The sequence below is a fragment of the Mustelus asterias genome, chromosome 19 (assembly GCF_964213995.1).
Source record: "Mustelus asterias chromosome 19, sMusAst1.hap1.1, whole genome shotgun sequence".
NCBI classification, from domain to species: domain Eukaryota; kingdom Metazoa; phylum Chordata; class Chondrichthyes; order Carcharhiniformes; family Triakidae; genus Mustelus; species Mustelus asterias.
In genome coordinates this window covers 3,653,247-3,676,984 of record NC_135819.1, presented here as the reverse complement: position 1 = coordinate 3,676,984, position 23,738 = coordinate 3,653,247, and the positions used below count along the sequence as shown (strand labels likewise).

At 39.5% G+C, this 23,738-nt stretch overlaps 1 protein-coding gene across 7 annotated transcripts in view; it reads right to left on the bottom strand.

Annotated features, from left to right (window-relative positions):
* Window positions 1–23,738, bottom strand: part of LOC144507683 (MHC class II regulatory factor RFX1-like) — a 131,269-nt gene that overhangs the window by 39,205 nt on the left and 68,326 nt on the right. For 2 of the 7 annotated variants that reach the window (XM_078234867.1, XM_078234869.1), the window contains exons 4-7: window positions 7,619–7,714; window positions 4,005–4,352; window positions 1,893–1,996; window positions 52–319 (exon numbers count right to left, since the gene is read on the bottom strand). In XM_078234867.1, coding sequence (XP_078090993.1) covers window positions 52–319; window positions 1,893–1,996; window positions 4,005–4,352; window positions 7,619–7,714 — 816 coding nt within the window. The remainder of the gene's footprint in view (window positions 1–51; window positions 320–1,892; window positions 1,997–4,004; window positions 4,353–7,618; window positions 7,715–23,738) is intronic. The other 5 variants (XM_078234871.1, XM_078234872.1, XM_078234873.1 and 2 more) reach the window with 3 other exon arrangements.

Below are 23,738 nucleotides of genomic sequence, written 5' to 3'. Positions count from 1 at the left end.
AACAGAAACCCCAGGGGAGTCAGCACTTGGAAGAGTTGACCAGTGACTCACTGTGGCTGGAGAGGCACGCATGGTGTGACTGTAAGACTGACTGGAGCTCCCCAGCATGTAACCTCCCTGGATGACATAGGTCCCTCCTCCTGGGTTGGCCACAATCTGCCCTCCCGTGACATACATTGGCACCGTTCCACTACTGACCACGTTCTGCGAAGTCACCGGCGTGGCAACCTGGTTTGGTGTCCCCTGAGATTCATAGTAACTCCCGCTTGTGTTCTGGCTGTACAGCTGAGTTTCTGAATAAGGGTAGGTGTTTGAACGTCTGAAATGAGAAAGTATGGCAGCGGTTCCACAAAGATGACTTTAGTGACAGTTTGCCTACTTATATTTAGGAGCATAGTGTTACAAACCTATTGTGAATTAAAGACTAACAAACCATATTAGAAGCACTATGTTAAATGACTTATTCTGGTTGCCCAGGTGGGACATGCAATTCTTCAAACTAATTTTTTCTATAGATTTTCACTTATCTCAAAAACACAGTAGACACTTATTAGGGTAAAAATATAAAATGCATGCATCAGGTACCTCAAATGAATTCGGAGTTTCAAAATATGCTCAGACTATTTATTATAACATTTATAAATACGAGATGTTTTGAATCCCTGAGTGATGTGATAATGCACAATATAAATGCAAATTCTTTAAGTGCGAACTTAAAAAATGGAGAAAAAAGGCAAGCCCCTTTTTAAAACAATCACAAATTGAGGGTGTCATAAATTTCAATACGACATAGTCCAGTAACAGTGCCTCTACACTTCCTATAATAATTTAAAATCCTGAGATAAGTTGTTAGAATAAAGCTTTCTTGGTGATTACTTCAGAAGGAAGTTTGCTATATTGGTGAGATCATGAATTATAATGCAAATCTATTTGTGTGGCACTTGCACATCGAGCAGCAAATATTAACATTACACCAGCAACCTGCAACAGCAAAAATCTGTCTTCCAAACAGAGGTTTAGATTAAATATTTAGAAGTGCATCAGCATCCCGCAACAAAAACCTGCAACCTTATGTACAAAACATTCCAAGGGCATACAAATAAAAATATTTTTGATATCGAGCCAGGAGATTACAGATCCGATGATCCAAGCTTGGTCAAAGAGGTCAATTTTAAGGAATATCTTACAGGAGAAGAGAAAAGGAGAGAGGAGATCAGGTTTAGGGAGGGAATTTAGAGTTTAAAGCCTAAACAGCTGAAAGCACAGAAACCAATCGTGGAGTAATTAAAATCGGGAATGCACAAGAGGTCAGCTCATCACAAAGCGGCCAACATTAAATTCTTTTGGTTTGTCAGCGGTGGTGAATCTCTAACTGAAAGGAACTGATTCTGTTTGTCTTACGATGCAACCACAGTTATTGAAATCAGCACCCAGCATCTCATTTGAGGCTTTGGTTGTTGTCCTCACTGTTTGTAATTATGCACTGTACAACCACAGAAGCCGGATTATTTGTTGACTTTGTTCAAATCCCGAACCCTTTCACCATTATTGTGTAGAAACCAGTTTATTGTGAAATAATCAGTTTTCAAAATCCGTTACCTTTTTTAAAACTTCTACTCTGATCTTTCACCCCCTTCGAGAAATGTGACCACTTTGCGACGATGCCACTGTCCTCTTGCTGCATTTATGTGCTGTGATAGGATGATGACCAATCTTAAATTGACTCACATGGATCAGCAATTAACCATTAGTGGCCCTCTATGCTGTTCCTTTTAATTCCATCATATAGAGTAACCATACAAATTATATCTTAAAAATAACACATATTTCATTAACATGCACATTTCTTGACCAGTTCTTTACGCATTCTGACAGGAATTCTTTCTACTCACATTGTGCTTCCTGTATAGCTGGCATCACCCCCTTCTACATACTGCACTTGGTTGGAATAGACATGCTGAACTGGCTGCACTGGGACCTGTTGTAACTGCTGAACCTAAATATGGAGGTCATCAGGAATAAAAAACTATTAGGGTGTACCATTTGTTAATTAGCAAACCAAAATATCAAAACATTTGTCTTGAAGCAAAGTGTTAGATCACCTCCTTTAATAATGACCTTCCATTCAATGGGTATGACTTAACCTCTATGTACAATGCTGCCGGTGGGAGGAACCATTCTAAATTTCTGGTACAACTATTTGAAGCCTGCAAGGCATCCAACATCATAATGGCAATAGTGTTTTTTAAATTCATTCATAGGATGTGGACATTGCTGGCTAGGCCAGCATTTATTGCCCATCTGCAATTGCCCTCAAGAAGATGGTGGTGAGCTGCTTTCTCGAACTGCTGTTGGCTATGTGGTGTACGTACATCCACAGTTAGGGAGGGAGCTCCAGGATTTTGACCCAGTGACAGTGAAGGAACGGCCGATATGTTTCCAAGTCAGGATGGTGAGTGGCTTAGAGGGGAACATTCAGGTAGTGGTGTCCCCATGTGTCTGCTGTCCTTGCCCTTCCAGATGGTAGCAGTTGTGGGTTTGGAAAATGCTCTCTAAGGAGCCTTGGTGAATTCCTGTAGTGCATACTGTAGATGGTACACATGCTGCTACACATTCGGACGCCCTGCCCTTGTGAGATGGTGCCCGAGCGCTCTGAAACTGGACTTACTGGCGTGCTTAAGCCCCGCCCCTCCCCAGTACACCTCACCACTCTGAAAAAGTGACTGAGCGTGGGATGTTTGCAGTGCGGAGCGTGCCCGAAAGACCGATGTGGATAACTCTGTTTTCTCGCCATTATGACAATTTTGTCGTTTTCAATTTAAACAACATGAGATGTTTTCTTTAATTCAGATAAGGCATGTGCAATAAACTGATCAGGTTTCGCCACTTTAATACATATTTTCAAAGCCGCAGCAAATTTTCAGGAACTCATTTTATGAATGAATATTTTTAAATAATGAACATCGATAAATTGAATACCAGACAATTTTGAATGGGGTCAATGAATGCTGAGGTTCTCAGCATGTCATCAGACTTCCTTCTGTTTCTGGTCAGATCAGGACTGTGATGAAATATTCTGTTTCTGGTCAGACATGACGGGGAACTTAGCACATAGTCAGGAACTCATTGATTAGATTATTCTATGTTTTTGTTGGTTAACTCTTCTGTTCCCGTTTCCTAAAGAAATGCTTAAGACAACAAGTTGTTTTTTCTTATAGACATTATCCTAATTTTTTATTTTTTAAAAATAGCATCTATTTATTCTATGTCCAAATGCAGCAAACCTGGACAATATCTAGATTTGGACTGACAAATGGCAAGTAACATTAGTTGCCACTCATGTGCTAGGTAATGATCATCTAAAACAAGACAGAATCCAACCATTGCCCCTTGACATTCAATGGCATTATCATTGCTGAATCTCCCATTATCAATATCCAGAAACTAACCTGAAGTAGCCTTATAAATGCTGTGGCCACTAGGGCAGATCAGAGGCTGGGAATTCTGGAGAGAGTAACTCACCTCATGACACCCTAAAACCTGTTCACAATCTACAGATCAGGGCTGTGATGAAACATTCTGTTTCTGGTCAGACATGATGGGGAACTTAGCACATAGTCAGGGACGCAATGATTAGATTATTCTATTTTTTTTGTTGGTTAACATTTCTGTTCCTGTTTCGGAAAGAAATGCTTCAGACAACGAGTTGTTTTTTCTTTGGGTTGTTGACAAGTTTTCAGATATTTGTGGATGGGGTCCCAGACAATGTGGAAGTATTTTCAGGGTCCCTCATACAGTCAAGTTTTAAAATCACTGCTGCTTGTTCTTAAAATATACATAACGTAATTTAGAAAAATTAGTTATTCCCTTAACTATGCTCATTACTAAAATACAATATTTAAAAGGCAAACTAAATCAGCACAATTTTCAAACAGTAAACACCTTTAAGGAACTTGAATAACACAGCTTTCTGTTTATCCTTATGATTATTGCTTACAACCTACTTTAAGTGCAGTTGGTCCTGTTCCAAATACTAGTGCCTGAGGGACTCGCTGGACCTTGACTCGTTGCTCAGGGCTGGCTGGTAACATGGAGAAAAATGGAACTTGCTCAATAATCACTTTCTGCTCTGTGCTGGGAAGATGCTGGGGAGTAAATCGAATCACTTCGATCCTTGGTGCTGAGGTGGAAGGCATCATGTGCAAGACGTGCACTTTATGTTCTGGACTCAATGCTTGGGAGTTTCCTAACTGATGTTCCTCGTGAATGCTGTTCTTTGAGCTGGGAGAATCGGCAACTACCTGCAGCTTCTGATCTTTCTCTATCAAACTGGAAATCTCATTCTCTGTGCTCTGGTATACAATATAAGCAAATTATTTTTACTAAATCACTTTACCAGAATACAATCACAAGAACAGAAGATGGATGAACATGCCAACATTGAAAGAAACTGGACCATTGAAGACCAATAAAAGGTGACTTTTCTAATGGTTCCTAAAGACCCTAAGTATTAAATTTGGAATATCTCAACCCAACTCCTCAGGGACTCAGATACAAGATATAAAAGTACTCAACTTAAACTGTAAAATATAATTCAGTGGTATAGCTAATATGGGAAATGGAAAAGACACATGCTGGTGCAGGGAGGCTGATGGGCCAAAGGGTTATGGCATGTCGTCTGTGCTATACAAGACCGTAAGATATAGGAGCAGAATTAGGCTATTCTGCCCATGGAGTCTGCTCCGCCATTCAATCATGGCTGATTGAAGCTAACAATATTGGATACAAAAGTAATTCCATTTTCTAGCATGGTCATCCCTCATCTTGGACACAAAATTCACTATATACTTTAACAGAATTCTTGAAAGTACTAATATATACTTTATAATACATCTACAAAAGTTATAGGGAGGTTCGTTGTATAGTTTGTAAAAAATGAAACAAAAAAAAACAAACTGAACATTTGCCCAATATAGATGCTCAACTCTACAAATGTTCTATTTCTCTCAATGTAAGTTCTTTCATTCCTATGGGAAGAATTTGAATATCCCGAATGTCAGACACTCCAAAAAACTGCTCAACTATTAAAGGACAAACGTTAAGAGATCAAAGAGCTATTATTTAAGTAATTGTCAATATGGTTTTGCTAAATAAGAGTTGAGCGCACTTCAAATAGTAAGTTAATTTATAGATATTTTTCTCTACATGCACAGGTTAAATAGCAGTCGTGTGCATTTAGTCTTGAGAGATTCAAGAACAGACCAGTGGAATGCTGTAAGTCATTTAAAACTCCCATAGTCTGCTCATTTCAAACCAAACAAATTCTGAGACCATTGAACCAAGAGCTACAATTGGCCTATTGCTAGAAAGCTACTGAAGTGAAAATACATCCTAGCTCCAATAGGTTTGGATTGTTTTTGTTCATTTCATATTCAACTATCATTCAATATCTATGCTTGCAAAACATTGTGAATTTTCTAATTTTGCAAGAAATCTAGTCTGGTCTAGCTATATTCAGGTTATCTTGGATTTATGTGCTGAAATGTTGAATTACTTACCATGCATGGTCTGTCTCATCTTTTGAAAGTAATTGATTGAAATTAATAGATAATAATTCAACAAGTAAAACAACTGGGACATTGTCCCTTTTAAAGGCCATTACTGGAGTGTGGCATTTTCCTATGCCCACTAGATATTGGTTGCTTCCTGAATGCACTTCATTTTTTTTGAAAGAACAGTGCCAGGTCAGAGTGCAGGCTTCTTTAACACTGCATTTTCCATGTTGTTCAGTCAATATGCATATTAAGTCACAAAACAATGTGAAAGACAACTCAAAGCTTTAACAAATGTACCAATGGCTCAATAACATCTTGCATTTATATGGCCCCTTTAATATAGTTGAATATCCCAAGGTACTTCATAGTAACATTATCAGGCAAAATTTTAAACCAAGCCACATAAGGAAATATTATAATAGATGACTGAAAGATTGGTCAAGATTCAAGGTGCGGAGAGGCAGACAACCTTAGGGAGAGAATTCCAACAAATGAAGGAACTGCCACTAAAGGTGGGGTGAGGAAAATTGGGGATGCTCTAAAGGCCAAAATTGTGCAAGGCTATTGCTAAATCTAAGAGTTGTGTGGTATTGCGCTATTTAAACAAATAGCAGCATATTTGCTTCCTGGCCTGTGCTGAGTTAAACTAACCTCACTAAGGACAATCCCAGGAGAACAGCAATGCGTGGTTTCCAAGCAAAGAGAGGAGGAGAAAATCCTAAGTACTTTCCCCGATGCAGGAACTCCAGTTGAAAAGCTCAGTTGTGATGCCACAAGCCCTTCTCCTCTGGCTGAACAGCTGTCAGTATCTTGGCTGTACAAAAAAGATGACGGGGCAATTTTACCGGCTTGTCATGTCGGTCGATTGGCATGACAAGCTGGTAAGATCGCACGAAAGGCAAAAGAACTGAACTCGTGCCCTGTTTCTCTCGTGATATTACAGGCCCTGCCCTGTCAGCATAATCAGCCTCGTGCCTCTGATTTTAATATTTAGTTGCTCATTTTAATATTATTAGTGAGCATGGGATGCAATTGTCTGGGCTCACTTGCCTCAACAGTCTCACTGGAGGTGGTCCTCACTGGCAAGGATCATGTAGGGTCTCCACCAATGGAGACCTGACGTGACGGTCTTGCTGGTGGGACCGGAGGCCATTAAGGCCTCCGGGTGGTTGGGGCAGAAGTGGGCCGTGCCCCTTGGGCAGTGCCAGCCTGGGACCCTGGCAATGCCAGCTTGGTACCACCCATCGAGCACCCTGGCAGTGCCCATCGGGCACAATGGCACTATGATTTCCACGGTGGTGGGGGGAATAGCAATCACTGGGAGATCAGGGCGCATGCACAATAGTGCTCTCTAGCAGTCTGCAGCCGGCTTCCCAGCATGAGAACGCTCCGTCCACTCCCCCTACTGGCGAGAATCACACCTTGCCTTATTTTTTTCTCTAAGTGCTATACGATTGCGTCTGGGAGCTCGCCCAAAAAATGGGCCCGATTCTCTCCCGTTTTGACACTCATTCGGCACTTGCAATCTTTTTGGTAAGATCACCCCTGGTATCTTTGTGTATGGTAATAAGATCTGTACTTTAGCATTAGTTATCACCTTTTCAGCAGAGGGGAAGAAAAATGGGGTAAAGCTTATAAAATGAAAGAAATTAGTGAAATCTTGTCCTCATCAGGATGCAGCTCTTTACTTGCCTTATGATAAAGAAAATATAAAATATGTATAATCTCACCTAAATTTTCTTATCTAGCTTGGTCATCTATTAGCCAAAATATGATTTAAGTGAATTGTGACATTATTGAGCAGGAAATAACTGCAAAGCAACCACAATTATTTTGCCAAATGGTAAGATTTTATGTATCATATAAAACTATAATGTCTTTTCTTCATCTCATAATTTATGGTAGCCATAATTCTGACATTTTGATGTAATACTGTTCATATTTCTTGGAATGGAGTCATAACTAACAATAAACAAATTCAGTAGTGTCCATAATTTGGTCTATAAGTTAATTTGAGCAGAAAATGTAAAAATGAAGATGAATAATTGAACAATACCACATACCTCCTGAGAAACATGAACTTGCTGCAGCGCTTGTACTGATAACTGTTGAACTTGGCTGGTTTTAGCAGCCTGCGGTGTTGTTTGTACAACAGATCTCTGCAAAAGCAAGATAAAAATCAATTAGTTCTGCTTTGAGCAAAACCCGACAGCTTTCAAAGGATCAACTCACTTTCTTAGTTTATTTTCTGCAATGTCAAATATTTAATATTTCAAGAGCTGCTTTGCCATGTGGTGAGCCGAAGGAGTGCTGAACAAAGCATTTTCAAAACTGCTACACATAGTTCCTCCTCCCTTAGCACAGCAGAGATTTAAATTTATTTATTTTTATTTTATTAGTGTCACAAGTAGGCTTACATTAACACTGCAATGAAGTTATGTGAAAATTCCCTAGTCACCACACTCCGGTGCCTGCTTGGGTAACTGAGGGAGAATTTAGCATGGCCAATACACCTAACCAGCATGTCTTTCAGACTGTGGGAGGAAACCGGAGCACCCGGAGGAAACCCACACAGACACGGGGGGAACATTCAGACTCCATACAGACAGTGACCCAAGCTGGGAATCGAACCCAGGATCCTGGCGCTGTGAGGTAGCAGTGCTAACCACTGTGTCGCTCTTTTGAAACTGAGAACATGAAAAAGCTAGAAAAATCTTCTGATGTGAACTATGGGAGCATCAGTAACTGTTCCATAGGCAATTTCATAGATTGCCACCCCAATTATGCCTGAGCTGGGAGATTGTCAGGATTTTTTTCTGGTGACATTCTCCAATGCTCCTCTGACTGACACCAAGGAGTATTTGTATGCAGACATGAGATGGCTGGTCCAAGCAGAACAGAAAAACATAATTTAAAGGCAGTGTTGGGTCCATTCATTCATTTGAATAGATGAGGGGACAACATTGATACGATTTTTGAAATGGTTTTCTTTTATTGAACAGAACTTAAAATTAACATGACAAAACTGAAAAGAAAACGAAAACTTTGAGCCTGGCTTTTACAGCCAGCCCCTGTATTGAGGCTTGAACACACTGATCTTGAAACAAACACTGAAAAAACATACTGAAATCCAAACTAAATTTCAACCGTTATCTCGTCATTGGAAATGTTTTCCTCAGGCTGTCTCCGTCTTAGAAAAACAATTCTTGCAGCTGCTGTTATGAAAAACGTATTTGCCTGAATTGTGTACCCTTCAGGAATGCAGTCAATTTTCAGCTAACCTTTAGCCTTCTGAGTTTTAAAATGTAGTCAAGTTAGCAGAATTAGTTGCATAGGCAGAAATATCTTAAAATGAAGTCTTTGCATAGATTGAAGCAAACAGGGCTAATCCATATATAGAATCTCTCAGGTAGCATATCCTAAGTAAATGATTTGCAAAATGGTTTTCAGGGGGGTGGAAGATTTTCTCCCTTATGTTTTTTTTATTTGTGGGACATGGGCGTCGCTGGCTGGCCAGCATTTATTGCCCATCCCGAGTTGCCCTTGGAGGGCAGCTGAGAGTCAACCACATTGCTGTGGTTCTGGATTCACATGTAGGCCCGACCTGGTAAGGACATCAGGTTTCCTTCCCTAAAGGGCATTAGTGAACCAGATGAATTTTTTCAACAAGTGACAATGGTTTTATCGTCATCAGTAGATTCTCATTTCCAGATTTTTAAAAATTGAATTCAAATGCTACCAACTGCCATGGCGGGATTCGAACCCGGGTCCCCAGATCATTAGTCAAATTTCTGGTTTAATAGTCTAGCGATAATACCACAAGGCCATTGCCTCCCCTTTTGCTTTTCTTTTAACTTCACTGAGCATTTTCAAACTGCTGAGATAACAAACAGTTCTGCAAGAAAAGCCTAAATGGTCAGTGGATAGGTACTCTGATGCTTCTCATTTTCTTTGACTTTTACTTTGGCAATTTTGTTAGTCAAAGGTCTGGGCACCAATATTGTTTTACCAGGAATTCAAGAACAATAATTAAGAGCATAGTAACAGGAAACCTTCCACCAGGGTTATAATTGTGTACTGCATCGGATTAGGAAAATATTTCCAATATTCTGCATTATTTAGCTTTAGCAAAACACTTTTCAAACACATGGCATGTCCGTTTATGAAACTGAGCCAAAAATATTTTAATAAAAATTATGGAAGAATGATCCAATTCAAAAGGTCCAAAATAAAATTAAGCAGTTAGCAAGTGTGAGGTTAGCTGTATCGGGACTTTCGGCAAGATTTTGAGCTTTCCCTTTTGTGATGAAAGTGTGCCTTTGAGAAATGTATTTGTGTCATGTTTCTTGTGCAGGATTTGTTTTAGCAGTCAGTTCTATTAACTGGTGCCGCTTTGTCTGTTACTGGCAGCCCTTTGTTACGATGTGGAGATATACCCTTTGTTACTGCAGAGGCATAATTGATCCTAATTACTAGATTGTTTGTTTTAATCTGAGCTAATGGAGTTCTGTTATTTTAGTGTTTTTCCCTCGGGTTTTTCAGAGTCCAGCTTGATCAGGTTGATTGACAGAAACAAAATCGCGTGATTAGGCGGGACTAGGCTTACACAGAGAAATAAGCTCAAGTTGCTGCTTGGAATTGTTAGATAGAAGTGCCTCCCTCTGGCTTTGGAGACTGGGATCTGTCAAGAAATAAGTCTCTTTCTCTGGAGGCTGCTGTATGGGAGTCAGAAGACATGTGCCTGTCTGTATCTGACAAGGGGGGGTTAAAAGTCTGGAAATGTAGCACTCATGTGAGCATAACTGTTTTTGGGCTAACTGATTCTGAAGGAGGATGCATGTCTGTGGGGATATTGCTTACATTGAAACTACAGAGATAGCTAGCTGTTAAGAATTATACCTTGTCATGTCTATGTACTTCAATTGGTAAAAGTTATGCTAATTCTTTTTGTTACATTTTAACTGTGTTGTTAAATAAAGTTTGTTTTAACAAAAGCTTCCTAACGGGTCAGCGAAACACCTTATGCTTGTCCCAATGCCAAAATCAAAAAAAGTTGTGATTTAGGCTAATTTCACAATATACCTTGGAGTTTCTGATTTGGTCTCGAACATTTTTGATTTTAAAAAGGCTTTGAACTTTTAGATAACAAATATACAAACTACAACATTACAGGAGTTGTTGACTAATCATGTTGACTAAGCTCTAACAATAGTCTAGAATAGACCCGAGCACAAGGTGAGAAAAGCACCAGTGGTGGAAGCCTTCTGAAACTTGAGCCAGAGTTTAATAGCCCTGCCACAGTGTGTCTTCCCATGGCAGATGCGCGAACCACTTAAACCTCCATTCAGTTGGGCAGGACCATAATACCCACTGGAAGGGGCCGTAAAAACCTGGCCTTGGCCTTAATATGCCGACTCCATGTGGCCTACTCAGCCCCCAATATCTTGGGAAGCAAACGTGCACATGCTTCTAACAGGGGAAGAAAAAAATTATGTAGTGCCTACACCCAAAATAACTTAATCCTTTGCAAATGCAAATAAGAGACCAATAGGAGGATGTTTAAGAACCCCAATACAAGATTGGTTTGCCCAGCTTCCCTCAGGAGAATCAGATTGTGAGACTACTTGCAACCTACAAGCTAAGTTTTTGGAACAGACTTACCTTTAATGTGGAACTGGGAGATGCAGGAAGATATCAAATAAAAGATATCCCAAACAGACTCCTCTGGGACCTGACTGATAACACGAATGACAATCCTGTGCCACCACCCTCTGGATTCCATCAATCAACCTCAAAATGTATCCACTGATTCCAGCTTTACTTTCAGTACCAACCTTTCTAATCAACTCAAGTCCTTATTTAAATCCAAGTGCACCATATTCACTGTCTTATCCTTTAGCAAGCTCCTTTGACACACTCTCAAAGAAAACCAATAAATTAGATTGCCAAGACCTCTCCTTCGTGAATATATGTTTGTTATCTTTTATGATTTTACTTCTTTCAGAATATTTCATGACACCTTTAGTAAGAGTTTTCATGATTGCTTGAAATGATCAAACTCATTAATCTAGGTCATTTTCCCTACCGATTTACAAAACAGGAATAACATCTGCCATTCTCATCCTCCTCTCAGATATTCAGTGATTTTTGAAAGATTTGTGCCATTTTCACTTCTGCATTCTTTCTTTATGTGTTGTTTGGTTGTCTCTTTCAACCAGGGAGGAGTGCCTTTAAGCTTGGTGATTTTGCTTTGCGTGGACATGCATTGATCCACTGCATTCTGAATCATCTCCATGAAGGAACTCTGTAACTCCTATACTTTCAGCCATATTCCATCATCTCCTGCACCATTAGTTTAAATTGCTTAGTTTACAGTATAGAATTTTTTAACAAAAATAAACTATGAATTAATACAAGTGGACTGCATAATAGGAAGAAGCTGGGCATCATATATGGCAAATAAAATGTAAAGCAGAAGTGTGAAACAATACATTCTGGGATGAAGAATGAGAAATGACAACATAACAATTTTGAAGTGATTGTAGAAAAAGTGAGATCTGAGGATTCACATGAATATATCACTGTAGGTGGGAGGAAAAGTTGGTAAGTGTTAAAAACTGTATGGGATCCCTGGTTTTACTAATAGAGGTATAGAGTTCAAAAGCAGGGAAGCATTGCTAATGCATTTATGAGTTACTAATTAAACCTCAGCTACAGTATTGTGGTCCATTCTATCACCATACTTTGGATGGGATATCAAGGCCTTAGAGAGAGAGTATAGAGAATTGCCAGAATTACACCAGGATAAGGGATCTCAGTTACTTTGTAAATACTAGTTGTATGTTAATATTAATACTGTTAGATTTTAGGCATGCATTTAAATAATTAAACATGAGGCATAAAATATTATGCACAGATTCATGGGACATGGCCGGCGCTGGCTGGCCAGCATTTATGACCCATCCCAGCCGCCCTTAGAGGGTAGTTGAGAGTCAACCCATTGCTGTGACTCTGGAGTCACATGTAGGCCAGGCAAGGATAGCAGGTTTCCTTCCCGAAAGGACATTAGTGAACCAGATGGGATTTTACAACAATCGACAATGGTTTCATGGTTATCGGTAGATTCTTAATTCCTGATTTTTAAAAATTGAATTCAAATTCCACCATCTGCCGTGGCAGGTTTTGAACCTGGGTCCCCAGAAACTTAACTGAGTTTCTGGATTAATAACCTAGCGATAATACCACTATGCCATTGCCTCCTCATGTTAATTAATGTTTGACAGAAAAAAACATTTTACAAAATGCAAAGTCTGACATTGATCTAATGGGCAGGATTTTGCGGCCTCACTCGTCCTGAAACCATAAAATCCTGCCCGATGTCAACGCACCTTTCCATCATCCGCCCCTCACCTGGTCCAATTTCTGTCGTGGGCGGGGCAGAAAAATTCTGGCCAATAGGTTTAGTTAAATTTTAAGGGGGAATCAAATCTGAAAGCCTCAGAATTCAAGGCTTAGCCCATAAGTTATTGCTAATCAATTCACATATTTCCTTATGAAATCACTTCTTTTCTGGGAAACCAGAGAAAAAGCATTTCCATCGTTGCAAGATTACACATGGTTTCACCAACAAGTCAAGAAAAAAATGTAATGAATAGTTAATTACTTGTATTGTAAATCCTGCAATGTTATTCTGGTGCTACACTCAGCAGACTCCTTAGGGAGCTACACAAAATATACAAATTAGAGGGGGAGTTTTAATGTGAACTTGCCGTTTATCGTGAGATAAAAAATATGCACAGCATTCGTACAAGTGACTATTTCTCAATACTTGTTTTCATCAGCAAACACGAAGATTAGTATACCAATAATGCATAGTCGTTCTTTCAATAAACACATCAATGTGATGATCGAAAAAATATTCCCAAGGAAGCTCTGGGAATTACAATGCCCAAAAGCCAGAGAAAAAGCATTAAAAATATTAAATTTGTTGTCCCTTGTGTCATGATTAAAATAAATATCAATAAACAGCACAATTAAAACAACAAAACAGTAGATTGCAAAGTAAACTGTTACATTAAATATATCTGTTATAAAAGTTAAGCAAACCCACAATTAAAATAGAACACTCAAGAATTTAAGACATAGCATAAAATGTAACAAATATAGAAGAGAAGTATAATTTATTCTGAAGATCATCTCTCCAATACTGACATGTACAAATTTCAGAATGTGGAGAGTACAGATTCCTTGATAACGATCAAACCAGAAAAAAAAAAATCCCAGGAGAAAGTTGGCTTGATGTTTCTCACTGGCTACTTTGTGAACAGATGAATGTACAGAAAGCCCCAATCATACTCAATGCAATTTTGACAAAATTCTTCCATAGAAAGACACATCATAATTTGACTGTAATACATTACATTGAGTTTTACTCAAGATCAACCAACATCCCTGATTCCACATCCACATAGAAATTAGGGATAAACTGGCAAAGTTCAAGGATTTAAGAAAAATAAAACAAATGAGCTATTTAAAATACTACAGACATGACACATTTCAAATCTACAGGATCAATAGGATATCATAATTCCCTACTCTTGGAATAATGTCAAGTTCAAAGAGAGGTTGGGAAAGAAATTACACCAGAAATGACAGAATTAGTCAGGAGAGGTGGTGTCACCTTTTCATTAAAACAAAAGGTCAAGAGGAAAGTTGATCAGTATTCTTGTTTCAAAATTTTGAAGGGTTTGATAATTAAATGAAAACGTTCATTTGCATTGTTCAATAAGACAGCAATTAGAGAAATAAATTTAAGACTATCACCAGAAGAATGAAGGGGGAGGGTAGGCATGTAAAAATGTTTTATTCCACATAGGATGTTTTACTAAAAACAGTGGTGGAAACAGAATTCATTGCAATAGCTTACAAAAGGTAAGGGTTTTTTTTTAAGATTTGAAAGAATATGGGGAAAGGACAGGACAAAGGATCTAAGTGGGTGAATCTTTCAGAGTTAGCATGGACATAACAGGGTGAATGGTCTCCTCCTGTACTGTTAAATTCTGTGACAGATTGTTATGTGACTCATAAGGAAATAATTAGATTCTCAAATGGGGAACTTAATATTCCAGAGTGATTCAAGAATATTTGGAACAAACACCCAAACAAAATGAAAACACTCAGTGGCACAGACCTCAAAGAAATTTGAGCAACTAAGGCTGAATTTTCAACAGGAATTAAACCCATTAATAGAATAGGAAGCTTAGTTGATCACACACCTATAACAATAGTCTTGAAAACACTTCACCTGAACAGTGCAGACAAGATAGCATGTGAAATTGTGCAAAATCAGTACCTAATGATCCCAAGTAATGGTTATACCATTTTTCCCACAGTATTTTGTTTGCACTGGACAAATTATAATGGCTAAACATAGAGGGTTCACCAACATTCTTTGGAAGTTAATAGCATCACTACACGCATACAAGCAATCCAAACAATAATGCACTGTGAGTACTACAACTGCAGTACAGCTCCTGTTAAATCTAGGGTATTCAGTATAAACTGGCCAGGTAAGTTAAATTTATTTTATGTAATAGATGAAGCAGACTTCTCACCAGTCAGTATATATTACAATAATGTGTAGAATGATAGAATCCCCACAGTGCAGTAAGAGGCCATTCAGCCTATTGAGTCCGCACTGACACTACGACAGAGGATCCCAGGCCTTTCCCTGTAACCCCATGTATTTACCCTGTTAATCAACCTAACCTACACATTTTGGAACACTAAGGGGCAATTTAGCATGGCCAATCCACCTAACCTGATTTGATTGGTTGATTTGATTTATTGTCACATGTATTAGTATACAGTGAAAAGAATTGTTTTTTGTAAGCTATACAGACAAAACATACTGTTCATAGAGAAGGAAACGAGAGAGTGCAGAATGTAGCGTTACAGTCATAGCTAGGGTGTAGAGAAAGATCAACTTAATGTAAGGTAGGTCCATTCAAAAGTCTGAGGGCAGCAGGGAAGAAGCTGTTCTTTAGTTGGTTGGTACTCATGACCTCAGACGTTTGTACCTTTTTCCCGGTGGAAGAAGGTGGAAGAGAGAATGTCCGGGGTGAGTGGGGTCCTTAATTATGCTGCACATCTTTGGACTGTGGGAGGAAACTGGAGCATCCGGAGGAAACCCACACAGACATGGGGAGAACGTGGAAACCCCACACAGTCACCCACGGCCGGAAATGAACCTGGGTCCCTGGTACTGTGAGTGCTAACCACTGTGCCACCGTGCTGCCCTGTGTATTGAAAGTATATTGAACAGGTAAAATTCCTGATGGCAGTTAAAATCAGTGCAGATGACCTACATAATTTATAGTATGTAAATTTAGCACTATAAATTGAGCCTAAGGTCTTCACTGTAATTTATTTTTTGCCTCTCATTGTACTTATTATCCAACTTTAAAATTCTTCACAGCACCTAGCTATTGGTAAAAAGCCACAGTGCTACTCATTATTCCATTAAAGTTACTGTTCCAAAATTTTATTATATTAAAACTATCGTTTAAATGCCTCTTCTCCTTTGAACCTAATTATTAATTTATTGTTTTATTTCCTTTTCCAACATTGGGGAATTATTACTGTTCTTGCCTCATTGAGGATGCCACTTATCATTCTAAGCCAAGAAATTTGTTGCCTTTCTACTGGAAATTAAAAACCATACTTATAATTGCAAAAATGAAGTTTTTACAATTATAATTTTCTTATTAGTTTCTTTGTATATATTCAGGACTACAAAACTGAAATAGCCAATGCAATGAAAGATTTTGTTATGGTTAATTTTTTCCTATAGGTGAGTAAGTTTCTACTCTCTTGGTAACTAAATAAAAGCTAGTGAGCCTTTTTTCCATTAAAATTATGTATGGCGTATGTTTTAGTGGTGGCATCGCAAAGCCACCAAGAAATTAACAACAACTATGTGTTCAAAAATTTTCTGTAGATTTGATTTCTAGAATGAAGCGAGTGTCTACATATATCTGAAAGAATTTCTACAGGATAGCATGCTCATGCAATAGTTTGGCAAACAGAAAGGTTGGGCAAGCTAATGACAATTCTGGAAATTTCACTGAAGTGGACACTGCATTGGCTCCCTAAGAAACTAAGTAATTGAGTGATTCCAGGACTTGCTGAATGTGTGAATATTCTGGTATACTTAAAACTGAACAGAATCCCATTGCACTGAAAACATGATCCACCTCTGTGGAAGTATGTTCTCTCATACAGGAATAGGAACAGAAGTAGGCCGTTTGGCACCCCGAGCTTGCACCACCATTAAGATCATGGTTGATCTGTTTGCGTTTCCAATTTTATATTCCATCTATCCTCGATAACCTTTGGTTCCCTATCTACCTCCAATTTAAAAATAACCAATGACCCCATGTCCAATGCCTTCTGAGGCAGAGTTCAAAAGTCAGTCAACCCTTGAGAGAAAAAGATTCTCCTCATCTTTATCCTAAAAGGGCACCTCCTAATTTTGCACCCAGCCAAATCCCTGTTCACTGCAGCAGGATGGCAAAATCCCACCGGCGTGAACAGTGGTAACATTCTGGTCAATATTTTGTTCCTTCCTCCATTCTCTGCCAATTTCTCCCATCCCTTTTTCATCCTCACCATCATTTCCTTGATGAGTGCGTTTCCGTAAGTGCCAGGTACCTTTGTGTGTCATTCAACTGGCCACTGGTTGCATGTAAGCCTATATAGTGACTGTCTGCAAGCAAAAAGGTGATCTATGACAATTCACTGATGGTTACACACTATGAAGAAATGTGTCAGAGAACTGCTAAATATGGTTTAAGAGACCGATAATTCTCAGGTACCAAGTTAATCACTTGTGAAAAACACGAGATATTCAACAGCTCCACATGTCCTCCAAAAGGCTATATTTACAATACCACAAGATACAAAGATAGCCAATTTGGGTTGACATTACCACTGAAACTACACAAAAAACCATACCATTATTCTGCTCCTTTCATTGTAATGACAGTAAGATCAGGATAATTGAAACATTAACCATGATAAATATGGCACTAAATGGTTTAGTAAGATTATCCTGAAATCTATTCGCTAATGTTATATTTCACTGCATCAGTATTAGTCATAGATCAAGAACATTTTTCAACAAATTACTACCAAAATTTGTGGCATCCCTACCTATGGACTAAATAACATTGCTAAAACTGTTACCTGATGCATTACTGCTACCTGCTGGACCCCCGGCAGCTGGAGCTGCGGGAACTGATCCACTTTCGACTGCACAACATTCTGTACTAGAAGCCTCTGCTCAGGAGAAAAGTAATACATTATAGAGAATCCAACTTGAAATGCACTCTGAAACAATTGCAATGTGGTGCAAGGAAATTCAGTCAACATATATACCCAACCCAAGTCTGAACTTCCCATTCGACACAAACAATTACTTTCTGTCATTGAAAAAAAAGCACCACCTTATTAACCCTCTGAGGTAAGCAAATTGCTAATAAATTAATCACTACTGGGTGATGAATGTCAAATGTATGCTAAAAAAACCCTCTAAAAATTGGATGAAGTGATGCAGTTTAATGCACAAAGCACAACTTAATTTGGCAGATTATTGGCAGTAGAATTGCAATTCAGATATTTTGTCATTACACATTCTATTCAGGACATTACTCCTTTTAAGTAAGCTGATGCCTGATTCAAAACTGCTTATATAGGCCAGTTTTGTCCTGTCTGCTGACTTATAAACAGGTGGACAAATGTTCCTTCCCAATATCCCACTTCTACCCCAGTCACAGAAACTCATTACCAAGCATTCTCTTTTGGCAAGAACAACAAAGTAAACTACCAAATTTTAATTAGTGTGCGCTTTGTGCAGTCACCAAGAGAGAGTATTTGGTGCGGAAGTGTCACTGCAGTCCTCAAAGCTGATTTTCCATTGAATAATCAGCTATCAACTAAGATTGTTTGCAGACTAAAATTTCAGGAAATCATCCAAATTTCCAGTGGCTGACCACAGAAACCAAACCAAATTTTGGACGGCCAGCAAATAAAAGCTTTATTTTGATTGTGCTTTTTAAAGAAATGTATAAATCTGGAGTAACAGCTCTCGGAGCACTTGGCTCCGACAAACATCATATTGTATAGCACTCTTCACAATGTTAACAGAAAAATAGATGCTGAGTAAGGTCATTAAAGTTTAGTTTATTTATTAGTGTCACAAGTAGGCTTAAATTAACACTGCAATGAAGTTACTGTGAAAATCCCCTAGTCACCATACTGCAGCACCTGTTCGGGTACACTGAGGGAGAATTTAGCACAGCCATTGCATGTCTTTCGGACTGTGGGAGGAAACCCACCCAGACACGGGGGGAAAACGTGCAGACTCCGCACAGCCAGTGACTCAAGCCGGGAATCGAACCCGGGTCCCTGGCGCTGTGAGGCAGTAGTGCTAACCACTGTGCCATCGTGCCACCCACACCTATTAGAAAGCACCTTTTCTTTCATTTTAGATCTAGTTCAGCTCAATTCTGGTGCTGAAATGTGTTGATGGAAATGGTCACCATAAAAACTTTTGCTTTCCAAGGTTAGGATCGTGTTAAAAGGCTGATCAAAGTAGAATCCTTCAAAATTGCTTGAGCCATCGATTAAGGTTAGCTATGTACTCACATCCAGACCTATGAGTTAGTTACATGAATGATAAAATTAAGATCACTTGCTGGATGCAGGTGCGATTGTGCAGTGGGGGGATGGTGGGTGAGGCAGATCCAGTCACCGTATTTATTAGCCCAACCTTAGCTGTCAGGCCTGACCTGAGCCTCACTGTTCACACTGAACTGATCCAGCCTTTGAACTGGACATGCAACAGTAAATCACACACTCAACTGAGAAGTTAAAACTGAACTGTCAGTCATTGTTAAGGTGGAATATGTAACTAAATCATTAAACAATTATACTGATGCTCTAAGCACTAATTTTGTAGAAATATGTATGGAATAAAAATAAACTCTCAGTCTCAGATGAACTATGTACAATTAAAGTTGACTTGTCAGCTATTGAAAATAATGGGACCCATGTTTCCAGACGGTCATGGTTTATCTACCTTTTACTCAAGTAGATTTTCAGTTTCAGTTCAGTAATTTGTTCTGATGTGTCATAGGCTTAAAGTCAGGACAATTTTGCATAGCCAACCATTGCCAGTTGACTAGTTAACGATGCATAGAAGCATTAAAAATAATTACTACACATAGGTTTCACTGGCTGTTATACATTTCTCAATGCTAACCAAATTACATTGAAGCTTTGGAAACTAAATGACTTTAAGTTTGAGTCAATTACATTGTAAAATCAGTGAAGCAAATGGACAACTGCTTTACATTCCTCCCAATTTTGATTCCACAAGCTTCAACGCCTCCATCTATTGGCATTGGGAGAATGGAGTTTTCAAATATCAATAACAATTCAATCCGAACGACAGGAAAAGTAGTTTTCAACAAAGTCCCTCCTCGAATGAAAAGTCTGCATAACCCGTGGTAAATTCCTAATTACAGAAACGTGCTAAACAAAGCGGCAAACTTTTTCCTGAGAGCATGATCCCAAACACCACCTGGAAAATGAAACTTTTGTCTTCAACAAGTGAAACTATGTTTGATTTACCTCAAGTTACATTCAGTTACTCATTCTGCTATGTCACATGCTTCTAGTCAAAGAAATTTGGAAAAGTCAGTCTTTGCCAATTATCTATTTAAGGATGCTTGGAAACACGAACAATAATTATTAAAGGTACGTCTTAATGCTAACAGTGTCAAACTGCACAGAGACCTATAGTCATCACCTTGGGTTTAAATCACTGAAGTTTAAGAGGTATTCACTTTTAATTGATGGAGACTAAAAATAACACAGCCCTTAAAAACTGTGGCTTGATACGGAGTTGAACAGCTAGGAGGAACTGGCTGAAAACATTCATAGATTATAGTTTATATGAGAAAAAAACAAATATAATTTATTTTTGGTGGAAAATAAGAAAATTCAATCTATATATTGCGATGATATCACAGCTGCATGTTGTGATTCAAGCATTTGCCTATATATTCACTGAATGCAGGGGTGACATGGTGGCACAGTGGTTTGCACTGCTGCCTCACAGTGCCACAGACCCAGGTTCAATTCCCAGCTTGGGTCACTGTCTGTGTGGAGTTTGCACATTCTCCCCATGCCTGCGTGGGTTTCCTCCGGGTGCTCCGGTTTCCTCCCACAGTCCAAAGATGTGCAGGTTAGGTCAACTGGACATGCTAAATTCTTCCTCAGTGTACCCGAGCAGGCGCCAGAGTGTGGCGACTAGGGAATTTTTATAGTAACGTCATTGCAGTGTGAATGTAAACCTTTTTGTTACTAATAAATAAACAAACAAAGGAAGTCCTCAAGTTAAAAGTAGAAAAGGGGAAGAAAAGGGGAGTCTGTTGTGTGTTTGTCTTTTCCCATCTTAGTCAAATTAATTAAAAAAGCAAGTTCCAAATCATATTTGTAATGATTGCCAAATTGAGAGGTCAGTTATGACTTAAAAGTTAACACTGTTTATCAAAGCGCACAAAAATAAGTTAATGTATTGCAAAGATCTTTGGTTATCCAAGTTTTTCAGATTTTTACTGCTAGCTGTGCATTAGTTCTAGTGACGTCATAAAGATGTCGGAAAATTCACGGGCAGCAATCTAGGCAGGACAACAGGATCATGCTTGCTCTTGCCATACAACATTGACCATGCCACAGTGCACTGGGTTAGTAGATGGGAATCTAATTTGCAGGCAGATGGAGGATGTCAGCAACATTATCAGCACATGCCAAGAACTTGACAAGTTTATTGGAAGTCTTAGTACCTGGGCACCATCCAAATGTTGATCACTTTCTAAAAAGCCTCTTATAACATTGTTCTTATATCAATGTGGTTGACTCTCAACTGCCCTCTGAAGTGGCCTAGCAAGCTACTCAGTTGTATTACCACCACCTTCTCAAGGGCAACTAGGGATGGGCAGTAAATGCTGGCCAGCCAGTGACGCCCATGTCCCACAATGAATAAAAAAAAATTCTACTCACTAGTTTGACCCACTTCTCAACTCCCACTATTTATTTTACAATGGTATTGTAGATAAATCTCTGTCATTATTCCATAAACCTCTTAAGATGCATCCTTTCCAGGCTGAAAATACCAATGCCACTTAGTCTCATGATATAACTCAGATCCCTGACCCCTGACACTGTTGATCACTAGTTGCTCCATTATTGGCAACCAATGACTTCAATCAGCTAGTCGATTGCAGTATTGCACTAGAATTCTCTTTCTGCCTCTCTAATCTCTCTCCTAAAGCCTACCTCTATGACCAAGTGTTTTGGTAATTTGTCCTAATATTTATTTATATGGCTTGATTTCAAATTGGAATGTTACTGCTGCTTGGGACATTATACCATATTAAAGGAACCATATAAATATTGCCTACAGTGTGACTATCTCCTTTGTTTCTCTGCTACCAGGACTGGACACAGCATTTTAGGTATGGTCTCGCCACAGCATTACAGTGCTATGTAGTTCAAAATGCAATCAGCTTTATTGATTACTGCTCTGCTCTTGAGCATGAGCACTCAGTTCACTATAATGCCAACATTTCTTTCAACCTCACCCTTAATTATTTCAACACCGCTCAGAGAATACTTGTGCTTTCACTAATTTTCTGTGCAACTGTCTGCATTAAATTTCATCCGCCGTTGCTTGGCTCACTCAAATATTTTGTTTCACTCATTCTGTATTTGCTGGACTGCAGCATTCAATATCAGTGCCTGTCCACGTTTGTATCATCGGCACATTTGTTCTGTTAGCACTGATCTCCTGAATTCAAGTTATTGATGTAAAGTAGAAACAGTGAGATCTTTGAGCCCTTAAGCACAACACCCAGTACATCCCCATCATCATTCCTCAAACTAGTACTCATTTTTTCTACCATTTGTCAATTTCTTAATCATAGTCAAGTCATGCCTTGAATCTTACAACTTTGTACTTAATTCATAACGTACCAGGATGTTGCCTGGTATGGAGGGCATTTGCTATGAGGAGAGGTTGCAGAAGCTTGGTTTGTTCTCACTGGAACGACGGAGGTTGAGGAGCGACCTGATAGAAGTCTACAAGATTATGAGGGGCATGGACAGAGTGGATAGTCAGAAGCTTTTTCCCAGGGTGGAGGAGTCAATTACTAGGGGGCACAGGTTTAAGGTGCGAGGGGCAAGGTTTAAAGGAGATGTATGAGGCAAGTTTTTTACACACGAGGGTGGTGGGTGCCTGGAACTCGCTGCCGGGGGAGGCAGTGGAAGCAGATACGATAGTGACTTTTAAGGGGTATCTTGACAAATACATGAATAGGATGGGGATAGAGGGATACGGTCCCCAGAAGGGTAGGGGGTTTTAGTTCAGTCAGGCAGCATGGTCGGTGCAGGCTTGGAGGGCCAAAGGGCCTGTTCCTATGTGTGGTGAACCATCGTTGGTTCCCACTGTGGGATTGTTCTAATGTTGTTGTTGGGTTGTTCTAATGTTGTTGTTGGGCTAGGGTGGTATTGATACACCTGTGGTTGTTACTGTTGTGGCACATCCCAGTCGGGCTCCGCCTCCTGGGAGAGGTATAAGACCCCCTGCTCGGGCGGGACCTCTTCAGTCTGGGATAGTGTGTTAAAGTTCTGTTAGTTCCATTGTTAGTTAATAAAAGCCTTCTTTTACCGAAGCTTCGTGCCTCGTGTCCAATTGATGCGCATCAATTTTATTAACTAACATTAAACTCTCGACGGAAGAAAAAAGAAAGGAGAGTATGGAGCAAATCCGAAAGCCAGAACGTCTGACGCTAGATCCACGTGCGGTGGGCGCTTCTAACACCTTCGACCACTGGCTGAAGTGTTTTGAAGATTACCTAGCAGCCTCCGCAGCGGTCACCACAGATGATGACAGACTCCGGGTCCTCCATGCGAGGGTAAGTGACACAGTCTACCTCGCGATCCGTGCGGCCACCACTTACCCGAGGGCCCGCGAGCTTTTAAAAAAGCGCTATACGAAACCTCCCAACGAGATCCACGCTCGTTACCTCCTCGCTACACGACGTCGGCAGTCGGGCG